This window comes from Myotis daubentonii, chromosome 19 (genome assembly GCF_963259705.1).
Source record: "Myotis daubentonii chromosome 19, mMyoDau2.1, whole genome shotgun sequence".
NCBI classification, from domain to species: domain Eukaryota; kingdom Metazoa; phylum Chordata; class Mammalia; order Chiroptera; family Vespertilionidae; genus Myotis; species Myotis daubentonii.
The window spans coordinates 28,869,673-28,891,329 of record NC_081858.1 but is presented as its reverse complement, the minus strand read 5'-3'; the positions used below and the strand labels follow the sequence as shown (position 1 = coordinate 28,891,329).

General features: G+C 57.6%; 1 protein-coding gene across 1 annotated transcript in view; it reads left to right on the top strand.

Annotated features, from left to right (window-relative positions):
* The window catches only part of TMEM132D (transmembrane protein 132D), a 51,433-nt gene that overhangs the window by 10,039 nt on the left and 19,737 nt on the right, over positions 1–21,657 (top strand). The window contains exon 4 of the mRNA XM_059677095.1: positions 16,370–16,553. Within this exon, the coding sequence (XP_059533078.1) occupies positions 16,370–16,553 (184 nt within the window). The remainder of the gene's footprint in view (positions 1–16,369; positions 16,554–21,657) is intronic.

Below are 21,657 nucleotides of genomic sequence, written 5' to 3'. Positions count from 1 at the left end.
ACAAAGTTGCAAACGGCAAGCTGAGATACAAAGTTGCAAACAACAAGCTGAGATACAAAGTTGCAAACAACAAGCTGAGATACAAAGTTGCAAACAACAAGCTGAGATACAAAGTTGCAAACGACAAGCTGAGATACAAAGTTGCAAACGACAAGCTGAGATACAAAGTTGCAAACAAGCTGAGATACAAAGTTGCAAACAACAAGCTAAGATACAAAGTTGCAAACAACAAACTAAGATACAAAGTTGCAAACGACAAGCTGAGATACAAAGTTGCAAGCGACCACATTGGAGCCTTTGAGAAAAGCAACAGGAAGCCTGTCCGACCACCTGGAGTAAACACCCTGCTGGTCAAATCCCCAGCGAGCCAGGTACCTGTCCCTCCAACAGGCGACCTTTCTAGCTCTCGGGGTGACATTTTACAGCAAACAAAGCTGTCGAGCAAAAATGCTAATCAGGGAGGAGGCATTTCGTGGCCGTGGCGTGTGCCTGGCGCTGGAGGAAACGGTAAACCTCCTGCCCCTGGAGACATTGCGGGCAGTTGAGGCAGTAAAGTCAAGGGCTCACGACACACTTTTAAAAACACAGAACCGAGCCTGGCTGGCGGGGCTCAGTGGTGGCGCGTCAGCCTATGAACCTGGAGGTCAGGGTTCGATTCCCGGTCAGGGCACAGGCCCGGATTGCGGGCTCCACCCCCAGTGTGGGGCGTGCAGGAGGCAGCCGATCCATGATTCTCTCTCATCATTGATGCTTCTCTCTCTCCTTTCCTCTCTGAAATCAATAACAAAATATTTTTAGAAATGCAGGTTGAAAACCCCTCAAATGCCCAACACATAGAATCGTCAGGCGGACGCATCCAACTAGGAATGGTGAGCGAAACCCTGGTGACGTGCCTGACACAAAGTGGGGACCCCCACTCCCCCCAAAAAGGCCGCTCATGCTGTCATCACTGGGAGGACCTGAGGCCCTTCTCCGTGACCTCCCACTCCAGGCACCGCCATCGCCCAGAATAACCCACCGAAAAAGAAAGTAAACTCCCGGAAACCGCCCAGCGGCTCCGCAGAGCAGCCCTGCGAGCCGAGCAGCGCAGCCCCCGGGAATCTGTCTGGGAGTTAATAACCCAAACGCACTCATCCTGTGCGGCTGTTTCACAACAGATCGCTCTTATTGTCAAAGCCGCAAATTTAGAGCCGGGATCAATACCTCGCTTCACGAGCCGTCTGTCCAGAGGCCCCAGGTGCCCGACTCAGGGTGGATCCGGCCGGTGTCTCCCCGTCCGTCCCTCCGGGGTTCTCGGGGCCTCACGTCCGCGCACAGGCAGGCAGCCCCATCCCTCTGGAATCGCGGTCACTACCCTCTCCGCTCAGCAGCCGCGTGAGGGCTCCAGGGGACCGTGACCCGGTGGGAAGCCTGCGGGAAGCCGGCCGCTCCGCTCAGCCCCGCCTCCCGCGAGGACCCGGCTCTCCTCACCCCGGGGTGTCTCCATTCCGGGGACCTCTGTGGTCGGTGTTTTGTGAATCCTCACCTGGGGGTATCTTCCCACTGACTTTTAGAGAGAGTAGAAGGGAGGGAGGGAGGGAGGGGGGAGACGGAGGGAGAAACATGGGTGTGAGAGAGACACATTGACTGGTTGCCTGCCACACGCGCCCTGCCTGGGGTCAGGATGGAACCTGCAATCCAAGGATGCGCCCTTGACCCGGAATCAAACTCTCAAACCCCATCAGGCGGGCCAGCGCTCTAACCATTGAGCCACCAGCCAGGGCTGCTCCCTGCACGGCCCTGTGGGCAGCGTCCTGGGTCGTGGGGGCGTGAACTGTGCTCCTTCCCTGGCTCTCGAGGTCCCTGCTCAGGGGCGTGTCCTTCACCAGGGAGGGGAGGGGAGGGAACACGTCAGGCGACGGGAGGTGTGGGGCTCCGTGTCAGAGGGGGACTCTCCGGGCCTGTCGTTAGGGCCACGTGAGCGCAGGCACCACCTGGAAACCACGCCGCCGTGGCTCGTCCCGTGTAATTGAAAAATAAATTTAAAAAAATAAGTTTAAAAAAAGAGAAGACAGCAAAACATCTGTTTCCATCTGGAAGAAGCCAGGTTTTACAGGCGTGCGCGCCGTTAACTGTGATTTATCTCACGCCAAGATACAGCCACGCAGGGAGCACCAGGGCTGGAGCGATCGGCGAGCACGGCTGTCGGGGGTGAGGAGTTCCAGGCCCACGGGAATGCGGTTTACGAGGCGTGACGGGAGGAGGAGGCAGCCGGAGGGGCCTGGGGACGTGCAGGCGCCGAGACCAGCGCGGGGACGCTGTGGGCCTGTGCGTCGGTGATCCATGTCTCAGGGGTTCGCTGTGGGAACAGGAAAGGGTGGAAACGAAAACCCAGGCCTCGGACGGGAGGTCTGCCGCCTGGGCAGCCGCCCGGAGCCTCTGAGGGGTGGTGGGGACCCCAGGTGGTTTGACTGTCTCCCCCGCCCACCCCCCCCCCCCAGGGCAGGGATGAGGCTCACTGACATCTGCGCCAGCGCCTGTCACAGCTCCTCACAGTGATGAGTGCTGACGAGTGTATCGGGCGCGGTCGGGGTGTGGCTTCCCCCTTCTGCGTCTCCGGTCACCACAGCGTCATGGGTCAGCGATGAGTCCACGGCATCAGGGGTTCAGCCACGAGTCCACGGTGAGCAGGGGTCAGCCACGAGTCCACGGCGAGCAGGGGGGTCAGCGATGAGTCCACAGTGAGCAGGGGGTCAGCCACAAGTCCACGGTGAGCAGGGGTTCAGCCACGAGTCCATGGCATCTAGGGGTCAGCCACGAGTCCACGGCGAGCAGGGGGGTCAGCCATGAGTCCACGGCATCACGTGGTCAGCCATGAATGGCTGCAGTCCGAGTGCCACTGACAGCGACCGGTCACCACTTCTCACTCGCTTGCCCGCCCAGGTCCCCTGGAGGCAGCAGCCAGGACACGGGGAGCCTGGTTAGTGCCCAGCACTGCCCGCCCCTGAGAGGTCCCTCTCGTCTCCTGGTGCCGCCCCAGGTGCAGAGGCGCAGTGAGAGCTGACGGCGGGAAGGGGTTTGGGTGTCACGTGGAAAAGCAGGCCCCCAGCACGTCCTGACCACAGAGCTTAAACCCTGGGCTCCGCCGGGTCTGGATGGAGATGACCATTGGAATTTCTTAGGAACTGACTCCAGTAAACTTACTATTATTTTGGGGTCTAAGCCAGATTTGTGTTTCTGTCTTTTCCATCCAAGCACTCACAAAAGCCTTGCTTACTTCCTGCGTCGGATTATAAGGACGGGCGCATATTTTAACTTTCATCCTCAGTTATTCATTGAAAGTGCATTTTTATTCCGTACCTGGTACCGGCCAGGTTTCCCGTTCAGCACCGCGGACAGTTCCCAGCCTTTAAGGGCTTGTATCCATCGAAAGGGGGAGGCGTACGTACCAGTCATGGCAATAGGCTCCATGGACTCCTCGCAGAAGCTGTGCTGTCCCTGCGGCCCTGGGTGTATCTGGGCAGACTTCCCGGAGGTGGTGACATGCAGGCTGAGTGTTGAAGGATGGCCAGGAGTTTCCGCCACAAGGGAGGGAGGGGGGACGGGCACTCAGGCTCGGGGAATAATGAGAGAGAACAGGGGCGAGCACAGTGCCTTGGGGGGGGGGGGGACGGGGGAGCCCATAACTCATCGCGGCTGGATGGCCGCCCGGTGTTCCCTGCGGAGCTCGGACGTGCCCGCAGCCCCGTGTCCTCCCCGGGGAACGTAATTAATGAATGTTCGCTGATGGAGTGAGTTGATGAATGGACATCGTTGGCAAGAGCTGTTACAGGTGGTAACGCATTTATAACGGCTGCCACGGGAGCAATGAGGAGTCGAGGCTCGGCTAGATAAACGGTTGTTAGAGAGGGGCTGGCGGTGACTGGCGGGGGGCACGGTCAGCCTGCGCCGTCGGAGGGGGTCGGGCGTGCGGGAAATGACGAGGCCTGACTGGCAGCAGGGACGCGTCATTATTCGTTGAGCGCTCCCTCGGTGCTGGGGAAGGTGCTGAGTAGCTCACTCGCACGTGTCAGTCTCTGGCCACGTGAGTCCGAGGCACAGTCCTGCGAACACCCCGTCTTCGCCCGGAGAGCGGTGGGTGGAGGGGTGGGCACCCTGACCAGGTCCCTCGGCTGGAGGTGGCCCTGGTCACCCAGAAGCCGATGCCGGGCAGGACTCTGTGTCCAGAGCTCTTGTCCAGCGCAGCCCGACCCACTGTCCTGGGAAAGGGGTGATGCAGCTGAACTCGGTTTCCCTTTAAAATAAGAATCTCAGAGCCCGGCCGGCGTGGCTCAGGGGTTGAGCATCGATCTGTGAACCAGGGGGTCAGGGTTCAATTCCCAGTCGGGGCACAGGCCCGGGTTGCGGGCTCCATCCCCAGTGGGAGGGGTGCAGGAGGCGGTTGGTCCATGATTCTCCTCATGGATGTTTCTCTCGCCCTTCCTCTCCCTTCCTCTCTGAATCAATAAAAATATTTAAAGAAAAAAATAGTGGCCGACACGGGCGTGCTGTGCGCGGTGACAGGACGAGTCTGCTTCCGTGGACGCCTGGGACCCGGTGGGTTAACTCTCTCCGGCCTTGCCCCGCCGCTGACCTCACGTCCTCAGAGTCCCGCTCATAATCGATTCGAAGGCGTTAATTGGACGAAAGAATTCTTTACGGCCGTGTCCCGAGGGCGGCCAGCGTTTAATCGCGGCGCCTGTTTGCACAGGCGGTTTCTGTGTAACGAAGAGGAGGATTTAGTGCCGCCGTGAAGTTAACCGGGTGTGGCGTGCTCGACCCCCAGCGGTCGGCCGGCGACTGGGGTGGCGAGCGAAGTGTTCATTCACCACGTGGCTCTCGGATCATTTCCTCCGCGGGGGCAGCCATAAAGCTCCGGCCCCAGCACCGCGTTGTCTCCCTCACACGGACGTGACCATTGCCACTCGACTGTAACGCTTTTTTTTTCGTCTGTGATGCCATTTCAGTGTTTAAAACTCCTCACCCTGTTTAAGACGTGAGCAAGGCGTCTCCTTTCCTTCAGGTTCCTCCCTGAGGCCCTGTCCGTGTTCTCTCTGCTTCCCTCAGTCTGTCCCTGTCTGGGGGTTACTGGGGTTGGAATATGCGGGCCCAGGTAGGAGAAACAAGAGCTTCCCCCTGAGAAAATGTCCACCTTATGCGTTTCCATGAAAAGCACAAGCCTGGCCCGGCCAGCGTGGCTCAGTGGTTGAGCGTCGACCTAGGAACCAGGAGGTCAGGGTTCGATTCCCCGTCAGGGCCCAGGCCCGGGTTGTGGGCTCGGTCTCCAGAGTGGAGAGTGCAGGAGGCAGCCGATCCATGATTCTCTCTCATTGTTAATGTTTCTATCTCTCTCTCCCTCTCCCTTCCTCTCTGAAATCAATAAAAATATATTTTTTAAAAATCCCAGAGAGGACGAAGAGCGCTGAGCGGTAGAGCAGCGATAGGGGGGGAGGGTGGCCGGGCTGGCTCCGCGGGACGTCGCCCCTGGAAAGTCGGTGAATGCAGCCGCCACCGTGAAAGCGCTCCCTGAAATAAAAGCAAAACCGGTGGCATTGGCACCCCACGCTCCATTATTGTATTTTCCTCCTGCAGAAAATTGGGGGGAAAATTGTACTCTTAATTTCACCTTGTTTCTTACAAAAGCTGGGAGGCACAGTGAGTCAGAATGAGCCGGATCAGACCAGAAAGGGCCCTGCCTCCTTGGATTCGGCGTCGTATCTGGACAAGGGCAGGGATGCTGGTGCGGCCGGGCCCGAGCCTTTTCCTCCTCGAGTTTTTCAGTCTCTGGCCTCCTGCCATCCGCACGTCCTGTTCTCACCCCACATGAGACACAGACATTTCAGCAAAAGTACATGTGAGCACGAGCAGGAAGGATGATTCAGCGTGTGCCCCGCACGGGGGCTTATCATCCGCACGAACTTCCTTGAGGCTTGGCTCATCTCCCCAGCTCACGGGAGCAGACAAAGCTTCAGGAAGAGGAGGGCGATGGCCCAAGGTCACACAGCTGGTTAGAGGACATGGATCTCTAAACTAGACGGCACATTCTGCCAGGGAGAGCCAGCAAGGGGACGAATGACACAAGCATGTTGGAGCCTGACCAATTGCTTAATCCCTTTTACCATCACCACCATCACCATCACCACCATCACCACCACCATCATCATCACCATCATCACCATCACCATCACCACCATCACCATCATCACCATCACCATCACCATCATCACCATCATCACCATCACCACCATCACCATCATCACCATCACCACCATCACCATCACCATCATCACCGTCATCATCATCACCACCATCACCATCACCACCATCGTCACCATCGTCACCATCATCATCATTATCATCATTATCACCATCATCACCACCACCATCACCATCATCACCATCATCACCATCACCACCACCATCATCACCATCATCATCATCATTATCATCATTATCACCATCATCACCATCACCACCACCATCACCATCACCACCATCATCATCATCATTATCATCATTATCACCATCATCACCATCATCACCATCACCATCACCATCATCACCATCATCATCATCACCATCACCATCATCACCATCATCACCATCACCACCACCATCACCATCATCACCATCATCATCATCATTATCATCATTATCACCATCATCACCATCATCACCATCACCATCACCATCATCACCATCATCACCATCACCATCACCATCATCACCATCATCATCATCACCACCATCATCACCACCATCATCACCATCATCACCACCATCACCATCACCACCATCATCACCATCATCACCACCATCATCATCATCACCATCATCACCACCATCATCATCACCATCATCACCATCATCACCATCATCACCACCATCATCACCATCATCATCATCATCACCACCATCACCACCATCATCACCATCACCATCACCATCATCACCATCATCATCATCACCACCATCATCACCACCATCATCACCATCATCACCACCATCACCATCACCACCATCATCACCATCATCACCACCATCATCATCATCACCACCATCATCACCACCATCATCATCATCACCATCATCACCACCATCATCATCACCATCATCACCATCATCACCATCATCACCACCATCATCACCATCATCATCATCATCACCACCATCACCATCACCACCATCATCATCATCACCATCATCATCATCATCATCATCGAACTGTCTTTAATACCCAACAAATACCATACTCATAGAGAAAAGTACGTCTTTGAGGAGATGATTTAAAACCAGCAGGAAAAATAGGTTTAGGTAATTTCCCAAATATGTCAAATATTTCCTCAGCCAAAGCTGCCCAGGAGACTTCCCCATGAGGCTGTTTCAAATTGAAGGAAGCTCATGCTTATGAGCTGTTTATCTTTAATGAATTGAATTTCATGCCTGAAATTGTGATGATTGGAAACCTATTTTTGAAAATTAAGATGCAGTGGCCTGTCCTTGTCAAAAGCGGTGACGTGTGTTTCTTGCTGGTCCGTGCACATCCCTGTAAGTACCATCAGACATCACCGTGCACCTGAGGAGGCGTTTCTAGGTATCAAGCCACGTTCCCGTCCCGGCTCCTTCCCCTCTTGGACGCAGTGTTTCCGTTGCCCATCACAGCAGGTCTGTCGCCAAGGGCACCTAGAAGTCGGTGGGCGGCCTGCTGGCCAACTCCCACGCCAGGCCCCGCCCCCACCCCCACCCCCGCCTGGGGAGACGCTGATGACGAACTGTGACACTCTTCCCTGAGCCCTGACGCGGCTCCGGGCCGCCAGGACCGGTCAACCCGGTGCAGCTCTTGAGTGCCATCCATTTGCCAGCCTCACTCTGGACGAATCAGGTGCCTGGTGAGCCAGCCGCCGCAATGCGATGGAGGACAGAGCTTTCTGTGAGGAGGCAGGGCAGGCCCTCTGGGCATCACCGGCGGAGAGACCACAGCATAGCCGGTCACGCTGTCCCGGTGGCTCTCCCCATCCCTGGTTTGATTCTCGCTTTTATTTTATTTTTTTAAAATATATATATACTTTTTATTGGTTTCAGAGAGGAAGGGAGAGGGAGAGGGAGAGAGAGAGAGAGAGAGAGAGAGAGAGGGAGAGAGAGAGAGAGAGGGGAAGAGAGAGAGACACACAGAAACATCAATGATGAGAGAGAATCATGAACCGGCTGCCTCCTGCACACCCCACACTGGGGATGGAGTCCGCAACCCAGGCCTGTGCCCTGAGCGGGAATCGAACCCTGACCTCCTGGTTCATCGGTCGATGCTCAACCACTGAGCAACACTGGCCAGGCTGATTCCCTCTGCACAGCACTTTTTCATGCAAAAGAGGAAGAAGGGAAATTATAACACGGTATCATTTCAGACCTCCAGTGCCAGCCACGCCTGCCTAAATGTCTGCAGTGTGGGGCATTTAAAAAATAAATAAATTGAGATTTACTTTTTTTTTTTTAACCTGAAAATACTTCCTGTATATTCTTCAAGATCAATACCTATCGATTGGATGCTTTCTTTGTTGAATATCTGCATAATAACCAACCGGCTAGTTTTACCATAATTTATTCCACCAGAATGGATAGTGCCTTGCAGATATTGTCGTCACCATGAATAATTCTGCACACACCCTCCGACGCCGGAGATTTTATTTCCGAAGATTGATGCCAACGTGAGATTTACGGGTCAGAGAATCGGTGGGTTTTAATGACTGACGCCCCAGATTAATTTTCTGAAATTTGAGCCAATTCATTTTCCTGACGCCAACTTGTAAAGGCGCTTACTTCCCACCCCCTCCCCGCCTGGATGGGAGCCTGCTCCTCGCTCATCTGAGGGGGGAAATGTTATCTCTGGGTTTCGTTCTGCGTTTACCTGATCAGTAATGAAGAGAACCCCTTTTCAGCCCGGCCGGCGTGGCTCCGTGGCGGGGCATCGGCCTATGAACCAGGAGGTCAGGGTTCGATTCCGGGTCAGGGAACCGGCCTGGGTTGTGGGTTCCATCCCCAGTGGGGGGCGTGCAGGAGGCAGCCCATCCGTGATTCTCTCTCATCATGGATGTTTCTATCTCTCTCTCCCTCTCCCAGCCTCTCCCTCTAAAAAAATCAATAAAAATATATTTTCATAACAAAATAAGCGTAAGCACAAAGCAGAGACGCCGTTTCAGACCCGGACGGGTGCTGTGGAGTCGGGAGGAGGAAGGAGAGGCACTGGGTTTCCACTAAGTGAGGCCGGAAGCCGGGGGCCGGGGGCGGAGGGCTCCCAGGTGCAGGCGGGTGGGAGTGGGCCGGGCACCCAGGTGTGGGTCAGGTGAGGACGGCGAGCGGCCCTGGGACGGGAGGAGGACGGGGGTGGGGGAGCTTGAAACGAGAACCCGGGGGGACCTGTCGGGAGGAGCGGAGCGGCAAACCGGGAGCAGATGCGCCTGCTCGCCGGCGGGCCCGTGGGCGTCCCCCGTGGGCCCCGCGAGGCCGGTATAAATAAACCCGGTATTTTTAAACCCTCGTGGTGCTTCTCCCCTTGCTTCTCGCTGGTGTGACATGGGAGTCAATACTGTGGCCCTGGCCGGTGCGGCTCAGTGGATAGGGCGTCGGCCTGCAGACCAAAGGGTCCCGGGTTCGATTCCGGTCAAGGGCATGTACCTCGGTTGTAGGCTCCTCCCCGGCCCAGGCCCTGGTCCCACGCGTGCAGGAGGCAACCCATGCGTGTGTTTCTCACATCCATGTTTCTCTCTGTCTTTCCCTCTCTCTTCCACGCTCCCTAAAAAATCAACGGGAAAATATCCTCAGATTAGGATTAACCAAACAAACAAACAAACCCCACTCATACTGTGCTGTCCAGTGTGGATGCCGCTGGACACCTGTGGCCGCTGAAGACTAAGTTAAATTTAAAATCCTACCTCTCAGCGGCACTGGCCACATTTTTAAAAAACATATTTTTATTGATTTCAGAGAGGAAGGGAGGGAGGGAGAGAGAGAGAGAGGAACATCAATGATGAGAGAGAATCACCGATTGGCTGCCTCCTGCACGCCCCACACTGGGGATGGAGCCCACAACTCGGGCCTGTGCCCTGACGGGGAATTGAATTGTGACCTCCTGGTTCATGGGTCAGCGCTTAACCACTGAGCCACCCCGGCCGGGCCTGGCCACATTTCAGCACTTAGTAGCCACCTGTGGCCAATGGCTGTGTGATAGGAGAACATAAGGTTCCGAGTTCAAAGTTTCGGGTTAATTCATGTCTCTGACATTGACACGAACAAATCTAAGGCACATTTTCCCCCGAAATAATTATTCTGCAGACAAAGAAGAGAGGAGAATTCTTGTGTGGAAGTCCTGAAGACATTTTTTTTTTGCATTGTGACATTTGAGTTTGAACACGTACCAAAATGGTGTGTTTTTTTTTTTTTTTTAAATGCATAACTTTTGAAACAGCAGTGCGGGAGAAGGAAGAATTACATCACGCTGGGTTTAATTGCTTATGGGGAAAGTGCTCCAGCCCTGTGAGCTGGGGAGGACAGAGACTTCCAGAAGAACTGCTGCTGGGCGGGTCGCGGCCGAGCTCCTGGGGAGGAGCGAGCATCCTGCAGACACCGCCTCCCTCGCAGGGACACTGCGCCGCGGCCGGAGCTGGAATCACGGGGATTTGCAGCCGATGGGGGTGGGGATGCGGCGGAGCAAAAACCGCACCCTTATTCCTGAACCAGCGGCCGCACGATCGCAAACAAGTCTTACACGATTCCGGACCAAAAGCAAGTCAGGCCCGGCCGGCGGGGCTCAGGGGTTGAGCATCCACCTAGGAACCAGGAGGTCAGGGTTCGATTCCCGGTCAGGGCACATGGCTGGATGGTGGGCTTGGTCCCCAGTGTGGCGAGTGAAGGCAGCCGATCCATGATTCTCTTTCATCATGGATGTTTCTCTCTCTCTCCCTCTCCCTTCCTCTATTGAAACCAATCAAAATATGTATTTTTTAAAAGTATTTAAAAATTAAAAAAGTATCAAAACCAAAAATGTGTCCTAGAAGCCGCCCGCAGCGTGACCGGGGTTAACGGATGTTCCAGCCCGCCGGCGTCTTGTCCGTGTGACTATGGGCACCCTCGGCGTCCCGGCCGACCGGCCACCCGCGCGGCGTTCCTGTGTTGCGTGGAGGCGCGTGCGTGGTGTTTACTCTGTTCTGCACATTCCCGAGCGCCCGGGCTGAGCCCCGTAACATACAAACAGGAAGTAACACGGTGCTCCAATATGTGTGTGGCTATTTATGGGTGCCCAGACTTTTCACACTCCATATGCTTATTTTATAGACGCTAGAGCCGCGTGGGTGCGCTGCCTAATGTTGGCGACACATTAGCTTCGCGAGGTGCCGGAAGGGGTGATCCCTCATTCCCGTAAGTGAGCCACCCACCGGGGCCTCGGCCCCCGCAGCGCGACGGGGCCTCTCACACGCTGGGCTTGTTGCTGGAACAGAAGTGGCTAAAGACGGGAAGCGTTCACATCTCATCCGAGAGGATGCCGTGAAGCGTGCACGTGGCCACGCGTGATCGGCGTGTGCTGTCCTGCGTGCTTGTCCGTGTGCGCACCTGAGCGGGTGGTGTGTGTGTGCGTGTGTACATCTTTCTACTTAAACAGTCAGTACAGAAGGCTGACGTAACGTGAGGTGCATTCACGCACAAAATACTCCTCCCTCTCTAGCACCTCAATTTCTGGAGAAAACCGCCCGCCCGCCGCCTCTCATACAAGGTGTTCTGCAGCATGTTTCTTATGCAGAAACTCACCTGGGCCCTGACAGGAATCAGGGAACCGGCATGTGTCCTTGCGACCACAGGTGTTTCTGGTAACGTGGGTTTTGTGAGGAATTCTCAGGTTCAGCTGCTGTGTTTTCCACTTGTCCATCCAAGTGCCCTGTCATTCATCCATCCAGTTGTTCATTCATCGCCAAGTTGGTCACTTATTCATTCATTCATTCACTCACTCACTCACTCACTCACTCATTCAGCTGTTCACTCACTCACTCACTCATAGGCCTTTAGTCATTGCTGCCACCCCGGTGACAGGTGCAGCTCTGGAAACATTGCAGAGACGGTTTCCTGGTTCCCATCCCTACTGAGCACAAACTAAGCCTCTACTTCACCGCCGGTGGGTGTCTGCGTCGGTGTGACTGGCAGCCGAGTCGCGGCCACATTCAGATGCGGAGCCGACGGGCCAACCTGCGTTTCCAGGGCGTTTAATCGCAGGTCAGAGCGGAAGCCTCCCCAGGATGGCGCCTGTTCGCCGTTTATTGCCCATCATCAGGTCCATTAAACGGAGCCGTTGATTGAATTAAAGGCACAGGCCCAGGAGGCCTGAGTGATGAGAGCGCCCGCGACTCCAGGCGATGACCTCCTGCCGGCGCCCAAGGCCCTCCGTGAGCGACAGCACTGCTCGGCGCCCACGCCTGCTCCAGCTCAGAGTTCATCCCGCGGACCGCGCCCGTCACCTGCACTCCCCGATGGCTTCCCAGTCGCCACCGGAAAAGTGTGGCGAGAGTAGCGGTGGCGACGGCTGTGTTGAAAGCCGGCTTGGCTCAGTGGATTTCAGAGAGGAAGGGAGAGGGAGAGAGAGATGGAAACATTGATGTGAGAGAAACACATCGATGGGTTGCCTCCTGCACTCGCCCTGACCAGGGCCTGGGACGTAGAGGAGCCTGCAACCGAGGTACGTACGTGCCCTTGACTGGAATCGAACCCAGGACCCTTCAGTCCGCAGGCCGACGCTCTATCCACTGAGCGACACCGGCTGGGGCGCTCTCGCATCTTTCATTAAAGTGGCCCCTGAGGCGTGGGGCGCCCTTTCTCCAGCCAAGGCTCTGCGGGGTTGGGCGGGGGTGTCTTCAGAATCGTGGACAGCGCCCTGCAGCCGCTGAGACCTCAGCACCGTGGACAGCGCCCCGGCAGCCGCTGTGACCTCAGCACCGTGGACAGCGCCACCCTCCCCTGCACCCGCTGTGATCTCAGCACCGTGGACAGCGCCACCCTCCCCTGCACCCGCTGTGATCTCAGCACCGTGGACAGCGCCACCCCGCACCTACCGTGACCTCAGCACCGTGGACAGCGCCGCTCCCCGGGCCAATGGGTCCCGTGAAGAGGTCGGAACCCAGTGCTAGACGAGAAAGGAAAGAACTAACTTTGCTGAACTCGCAGCTGACATCGCCATCGCTCCCCAAACTCTAAGCACAACTTACTTGAGGCTTAATACCCCGCTCAACCGGGAGCTCATCCTAAGGCGATGCCTCCCCAAACCCCTTCGCCGGCTTTGCGGCTGCGCAGGCCTAAGTGCTTTGCACCGAAGGGGGACCCCCTTCATCATCGTCACCGGCACTGGACGGTCCATCCAGAGGCACAGGTCGCGTCCCCCACAGCTGCACAGCCCCAGGTTGGCTGTGTGAGGGTTACCCCCAGGCTGGTCAGGGCTCCCTCATCCCCTGTGTCCCCCATCCCCGCCCCGCACACATCCTCAGAGGCCTGGCCACGTTTCCAGGAGATGGTTGCAATTATTGATCACTTTTAAAACGTTTTTTTTTTTTATAAAAAAATACGTTTTATTGATTTTTAGAGAGAGATAAAAATATCAATGAGAGAGAACCATCCATCGGCTGCCTCCTGCACGCCCCCTACTGGGGATCGAGCCCACTACCCGGGCCTGTGCCCTTGACCGGGAATCGAACCGTGACCCCCTGGTGCACGGGATGTCGCTCAGCCACTGAGCCCCGCTTTCAGGTTGAGAAACCAGAGGCCCCCGGAGACCATTAGGTCACATAACGGGTACCATCCTCAGGGTTCTCTCCGGCTGTGATTCACCCGGAGCCCATTCTCCCAGCCGGACGTCCCAGGGCCTTTAGCCGGCGTCTCGTCCGGGGAGAGTTGATGTTGGCCAGACGGCCTTCCGCGCTGTAAAATCGCGTGTCGGTGACACGTCCCCCGAGGTTCCTGGGTGGACGTCTGAGGGCTGCGACGACGTCAGGGCGGGTATCCTGCCTCCTCTGCCTGGAGGCGAACAGCAAACTCCTCCATGAAAACCTCCTTCTCGGCGGCTTTGCGGGATTTTTTTAGCAAATCGCCCGCCGGGCCCCAAACCGGAAAGGCGACGTTGGCTTGCCGTTCGTCTCTAAGCGTGTTCAGACCACAGGCTGAACGGGACCGGGGACATTTATCCCAAGAAGTTAGCTGACGGCCTGGTGACCTCAACCAGCAGGTTAACTCTCCCGCCTGGAACCCGCAGCCCCGGGGGCAGGAGCACAGCGGTGTGTCGAGCCCAGGCCGGTGGGCTGCTCACGCTGGCGCTCCCCGATCAGCCCACAGAAACAGGGCCCGCTCCGGCATGAGGGCTCACCACGGACACGCTTGAGTTACGTTTCATCGCAAAAGAATTAAACACCGGAGCCTCCCGGGGCTTGCATTTGTCATGTCAGGTGGGAGTAGAGAAAGCCATTAGGAGACGTGGCAATTATCACCACGATCAATTAGTCATCTTGTTTGCATATTCACGGGCGTGTAGAACCTCTCCTCCAGCAACGCCGCCGCCGCCGCTCACAGAGACCACGGCTGGGGAGAGAGACGCCGTCTCGCCCCCCGCCCCCTCCTTGCGCCAGCGCTGAGCTGGCAGTTCCCGTGTAGGCACTGAAGGTTTCACAGGTCGCTTCGCTGTCATGGAGACACCTGGGGGGCAGCCCACCGGCCATCCGTCCCCTGGGGCTTGGCGCCTCCCTCGGGGCCACGCGCTAAAACCGGTGTCAACACGCGCAGGGTTTCATCTCCATCACTTCCCTGGGAGCTGCTGCTCACATGTCTGATCAAGAGGGAGTCTTGATGGACAAATACCTCTTAGTGTCGCTCTTAAAGCTGGATAAAAGTGGAGGGGGCGGCCGAAGAAGAGGCACTGGGCTGCCAGAAGTAGCAGAGACTTTTAAAATAATATTTTTAAGTTGATATTAGAGAGAGGAAGGGAGAGGGATTGAGAGATGGAAACATCGATGAGTGGGCTGCACGCCCCTTACGAGGGATTGAGCCAGCAACCCGGGCTTGCGCCCAGGCCGGGAATCGAACCAGCAGCCTCTTGGTTCATGGGTCCATACTTGACTGCTGAGCCACACCGGCCGGACCAGAGATGATTTTTAAAAATTGATTTGAGAGAGAGAGAGAGAGAGAGAGGAAATGGGGTGGGGGGGGTAGAAGAGCATCGATTTGTTGCTCCTTTATTTATGCATCATCCATTGGCTGCTTCTGACTGGGGTCAAACCCACAACCTTGGTGTATCAGACGACACTCCACCCAACTGAGCTGCCCGCCCCCTCCCCCCCCCCCCCCGCCCACCCCCAGGGTTCAGAGGAGAAATTTTAATGAGAAATTCTCCAGCACAAAGTCCAAGGGGAGACATGTACCACGTGCAGCTGATCCAGCTCAGAGGTGGGAGGGGCCCACCTGCCTCGCCAGCCCCCCCACCCCAGGCTGCGCCCTGCCCCCGTCGCAGGCGGGGCTCCATGGGGTGCCGGAGCCTCTGAGCCCCACCCCCACCCGCCCATCACCTGTGGGCAGACAGGAGGGATTGGGGCGTCGGCAGCCCTGGCAGGAAAGCCAGTGTGTCTGTGGGTGCAGATGGAATTCCTTTTAAAGGAAAAAAAACCTCCCAACAGAAAGAAATGTTTTAAAATAAAGTAGCTCTCCAGGTCCAAGCGAACGTGTTTAAGGAAATGTCAGGGCGTGGAGCTGAGAGCAGCTTCGTTCCCTTCCTATTTTCATCCCCCACAGATGCTCCAGCTCACGAGCGGAGACACAATCCCACGGGGGGTGGGGGGGAGACACGATCCCACGGGGGGTGGGGGGGAGACACGATCCCACGGGGGGTGGGGGGGAGACACGATCCCACGGGGGGTGGGGGGTGGGGATGGGATGGGGGTGGGGACAGCGCCAGGGAAACAGAGTTGTGCCCTTTTTCCTGCTCCCGCACAGCGGCCGTTCGCGTCTCCTGGTTCTGCACCCCCACCCCCCCGTTAGTCCCTTCTCTCTGTTACCCTGAAATGCTGGGGCCTCTCTCACTGAGAACACCCCCTCTTTCAAAGGTCACTGATGCCCGTCCATGGGAAACAGGCTAGAGGTCAGCATAAGAGCAGTTGTAAGTGAGGGAGGGGCGGGAAGGAACCCACCTTTTGTATTCTTATTGATTTCAGAGAGGAAGGGAGAGAGAGAGAGAAACATCAATGATGAGAGAGAATCACAGATCAGCTGTCTCCTGTCCCCCCCCCCCACTGGGGATCGAGCTGGCACCCCGACCTAAGAACCCCTCCCCTCCCCCCAGGGCCACCGGCGCCGCGGAGGAAGTCATGCAGATTGACGTGGAAATCGAAGCGCCCAGCGACCCGCCGGCCACGCAGCTCGTCACGTGGCAGGTGGAGTATCCAGGGGACATCACATCCGACTTGGGCGTCTCCAGGATCTACGTGAGCCAGAAGGACCTGGTCGGCATCGTGCCCCTGGCCATGGTGAGCATGTCCCCGGGCCGACCCCACGGGCCGCGGGGACGGGAGGCTCCGCCCGGTGACCCAGACGTGGGCGGAGGTGTCCGTGGGAAACGGGGAGGCGGGGGCCGCGGCACCCTGACGTCAGCTGCAAATAGCCGACTCGCAAAGTGGTCTTACCCTACAGCGGAATAACAGCTCCTTATGAGGAAAATAACCAAACTCTAGGCCAGTGGTTCTCCACCTTCCTGATGCCGCGACCCTTTCATACAGCCCCTCATGTTGTGGTGACCCCCGATGTCATGGTGACAAATTGAACATCATTAAAGCACAGTGATTCATCACAAAAACAATATGTAATTATAGGTGTGTTTTCCGATGGTCTTAGGCGACCCCTGTGAAAGGGTCGTTCGACCCCCCAAAGGGATGGCGACCCACAGGTTGAGAACCGCTGCTCTAGGTGTTAGGTTTGGGCCTCCCGTTATCCGGAAAGCATCGATAACGGGATGTTTGCATCCCGCAATGTGACTGCGTAGGGGCCTCAAACACACGCACCTGCAGAGACCAAGCATCTGGAGCCTGTGAGCGACACTCAGGGGAGGCGTGCCGGGGGCGTGGCTGAGGGGGCGTGGCACGACGTGGCGGGGGCGTGGCTGAGGGGGTGTGGCATGGTGTGGCGGGGGCGGGGCGTGGGGGGCGTGGCAGGCACCTGCCCAGTTGCCCTGCAGGAGGCCCATGTTCTGAATTGTTAGGATCTCCTGGTTTTCCAAGAGAAGCCTCAGATCTTGATTTGATGGAAGCGTCCTCTCACTCCTGCTGGAACTCCCTTTTTAATCAAACGCTGCAGGCTGCGCCCCTCCTGGCGCCCCCAGGTCATCGGTGTGGGCCGTGTGTCCAATCGGAAAGGCTGAGGCCGTCAGTCTGTCTGCCGCCGGGTGTGTGTGCCACACGGATGGGCTTGCCTCCCGGGGACCAGCCCTGGGGCCGGGGACCACACAGCGGTGTCTGTGGGAAGAGCGGTCCCCCTCCCGTCACCGCGCGTTTCCCGTGACAGTGACGCGCGTGGTGGCCTGTGGGCACCGCCTGGCGTGTCCCCTTGGCGTCCGATGGGAAATGCTGACAGGCGTGACTCCCCGGGGGTGAGAGGCCGCCAGGAGTTCCTCTCTCAGTGACAGGCGCCATGACGGTTGCCTAGTGACGACAGGTGAGGTTGTCCGTGGGGAAACGCGCTGGTGGGGGCGGGGAATCCGTGGACAGGGCGCTCCCTCTCTGTTCTCTCACTGCAAAGGCGCCTCCCGGTCCTTCATTTCACGGGTGATAGTGATGCCTCCGTGGGGGCCATCAGTGGGTCTGTTACCACCGAGACAAGACCGTTTGTCTCGAATAAGTCATTAATTCAACCTGCTCCCCTCGGCACCTTTGGTCTGACGAGCTCGGTCTGTGTCCTGCCTCAGCCCTTCTCTGCCTGGGATGCCCCTCAGGCTCCGGGCCCGTCCCCGACCCTGCTCCTCACACCCCAGGGAACCCCTGCTCTCACCCGGGCCTGGGAGCTGCTCCCCCAGGCCTCTCCCTTCCCTGCTATGACTCCTGGGATGTGCAGGGCTGTGTAAGGGCAGGGCTAGGAGCATCCTTGGCTGAGGCGACGTCGAGCCTTGCACGAGCTGGGAACTGCCCCTCGCTGTCCAGTCCAATCCAGTCCACCCCACCGGCCGTAGTGGCTCCAGGGCAAATCGGCTGCTGCTTTCACTACAGAAACTCCCGAGGATGGGGTGCAGGGCCGGCACGGTGCCCCCCGAGGCCCAGGCCCCAGCTTTATTTCTGCGTCAGCAGCCGAGGGAGGGCATGGACCCTGTCCTCAAGGTCACCCTGTGGCCCCAGGTGGCCACTGGGGTGTGGCCAGCATGTCCATGTCTGCAGAGCAGAAATAAGAAAGGCAGGCGCCTGGCTGGCGTGGCTCAGTGGTTGAGATCGGCCTATGATCCAGAAGGTCATCGTTTTATTCCCGGTCAAGGGCACAGGCCCGGGTGGCAGGCTCCCTCCCCAGTGTGGGGCGTGCAGGAGGCAGCCGATCGATGATTCTCTCTCATCGCTGATGTCTCTATCTCTCCCTCTCTCACACTCTGAGATTAATAAAAACACATTTAAAAAAAGAAAGAAAGGCAGGTGACTTCTCGTTTCAGGCCCAACCAGAAAGCTCCCCACGTGTCTCCATGGTACCACCACTCGGGCTCACGATGTTCGAGAGGTTTTCTGTGACAGAACACCCCGGGGTTTGTGTTTGAGCAAACATCTTTGCACACCTCCCTGATGGAGTCGGGGAGAAACTTGCAGACGTAAATTTGAGTCAGAGGGGGTGGGTCATAGGACAGGCAGCGCTGTAACATTTGTTGGTAACCGTCCTCCGGCCGCCTCCCCGCGGTGGAGAATGCCCCGCTGCCCTGCGCGGCGCCGGCAAGAAGCACTCAGGCTCCAGAGTGGACGATTACAGGCAATTCACATCGCAGCGCTGCCTTGGTTCGCCCCCCCCCCTTTTGGTTCCATTATATGTTTTTAAATTTCCTTCTTAAACATTTGTTCTGAGCCCATTTCCTTTTCCGATTGGGAATTCAAATTCTTATGACTTTGTCATTTAAAATCCTTTTTGAGCATTGTGCTGAAAGCCACGAGACGAAGGGGGCCGTGTTCACCGCCTTTCACTGTGCGGTTCATTAACGCTAAATATGCCCACGCTATTGTGCAATCTCAGAGCTCCAGAAACTTCTCTCATCTCCAGCGGGAGGCTGTGCCCGCCCAGCGCTAACGCCCCGCCCCTCTACTTCCTGGTTCCCTACACAGGGGATCCTAAGCTTTTTTTTTTTTCTTTTTTTTTTTTTAAATACGTTTTTATTGATTTCAGAGAGGGAGAGGGAGAGAGAGATGGAAACATCAATGATGAGAGAGAATCATCCATCAGCCACCTCCTGCACGCCCCACACTGGGGATCGAGCCCACATCCCGGGCCTGTGCCCTGACCTGGGACCGAACCACAACCTCCTGGTCCACAGGTCGAACCTCAACCACTGAACCACACCAGCCGGGCGATCCTAACCTTTTGATTGGCGCAAGGCCGAATCCACTGATCTGCGGAGGCTTATGCTTAGACTTGAGTTGGGTTCTCAGCTCCGGATAGAACTTGTCAGGCCCGGCAGCGTCCGGATGGACATAACTGACCGTAACCAGAGGCCTTGCGCCCGGAGGGGCCGGTGACGAAGGTGTCGGGAACGGGAGAGTGCGGACCTGTGTGCCAGACCCACCCTGCAGATTTAGGAACTGGAGACGGTTTTTAAGCAAAAACAGAGAGGCCCGTCCGTGCGCTTCTCTCCGGGAAGGGCCGCCCCAGGTCCCATCTGGAGGCTTTCCTGCCAGGTGACACTGGTGGGCGAGCACGCGCACCTCAGAGCTCTCCCAGTCGCCCGCCTCCCAGCCCCCTCTTCCAATGCTCCTTCTTCCTCCTGCAGCCCGACGCCTGGCCCTCCTGCCCTGGGGCCCTGAGATGCCCCTGAGCACAGCAGACCCGTGGCCAGTGGCCGGATGCACTCTTGTTAACGTGGCTGGTGGAGATGACACCCCAGGAGCCACACCCAGGGTGATGGGGAGGCGCGGCTCAGCACATCCCTCTCGGCGCCCTCCACGTGCTTCCTGGGCTCACCTTACTGTCTGGACCCCCCCTCCCCCCTCTCCCGACCTCGGCGCCCTCCCAGAGTGCAGGTAGCCCAGCGCCAGTGCATCACCCTGCCGACTGCGCATGTGCTGTGCATCACCCCGCCGACTGCGCATGCCCTGTGCGAAGCCTCTTCCCATTGGCTGGAGGGAGCGTCTCCATCACCCAGGCAACGCGGGGAGCTTGGCCAGGCCCATCGCTGACTCAGTTAGTTGCACACCGAGTTCTTTGCTCGCGTGGCTCTCAGGCTGACAGGAACCTGGCAGTAGGCAGCCTCTTTCCTCCTCGTCTCACGTGCATCTTAAATCTCGTCGGTCAGGGCCCCCGATCTCTGACTCGGTGGAATATTCCATTCCTGCGAGCCCAGCACACGAAGCGCACCCACCGTTTTATAACCATGTAATTTGCTCCTGAAAAGCTTCTGATGGAACAAACGCATGTTCAATAAACGTGCCTGAGCCCAACGCGCCTCTGTGCTTCTGGGAGAGGAACGTCCCTTTCACCAGCCGCCCCTGCCTTCGTCCTCAGCGCCCGCAGGACTGAGACTCCGGGCCGCCCCGGCTGGGGGTCGCCTGCTGCCCACAATGTGCGCCACCCGCCACCCACCGGCCTCTCTGCATGGCACCCAGGGGCACCCCCGCCGGGGGGGGGGCACAGGGCCACGGGCCAGGCACCCCGGCGTCACGTGTGTCTGAGAGGCGGGTCACACTGGGTCATAGTGTCCCGTCAGCTGTGGAGACGGCACAGGTAACACGACAGTCACCCGCCGGGATCAGAACGTGAGAAAGGGCCCCCGCATGAGGGAGGGCGGCCATCTTTCCTGGCTTCCGCAGGGAGACTCCTTCTTCTCTTTCTGTTTGGCGGGACAGCAGCCTCCTGGCTCCTTTGCGGCTGACGCTCCAGGGCGTTCCCGCCCTGTGTCGGCCGCTGACGAAGATGCCAGGGGCCTCACTGCTTCCCGGGCCTCCCACGGCCGCGGTCCCTCCAGAGCACAGGGCTCTCCTGGCCGCAGCTTCGGAACCAAGTGCCGTGAACAGCCCTTGAGAAAATTCTCTGCTCCGAGACTCAGTCTGGCTTTGTGTTCCCCAAAGGGCAGGCCCCGGGCCCCAAGTGCCCACTGGGTCAGGTGGCAGGCGTGGCTCTCCGCACCGCCCTCCTGTTTGAGGCCTTTCGTCCCCACAGCGACCCCGGGGAGCGGGGACCACGCTGTCCCCCGCTGCACAGGTGGGTGGGGGCCTGCGGAGCTGAGGACACCCCCCCCCCGCCAGTGACCCAGCTGAGAGGCGGGCGGGAGTCAGGCTCTGACTAGACGGAGGGCCCAGCCAGTCCTCTCTACTGTGGAACCAGAATTTGGGCCCTGGCGGTTGGCTCAGTGGATAGAGCATCTGCCCGCGTCGGCCTGTGGACTGAAGGGTCCCAGGTTCCATT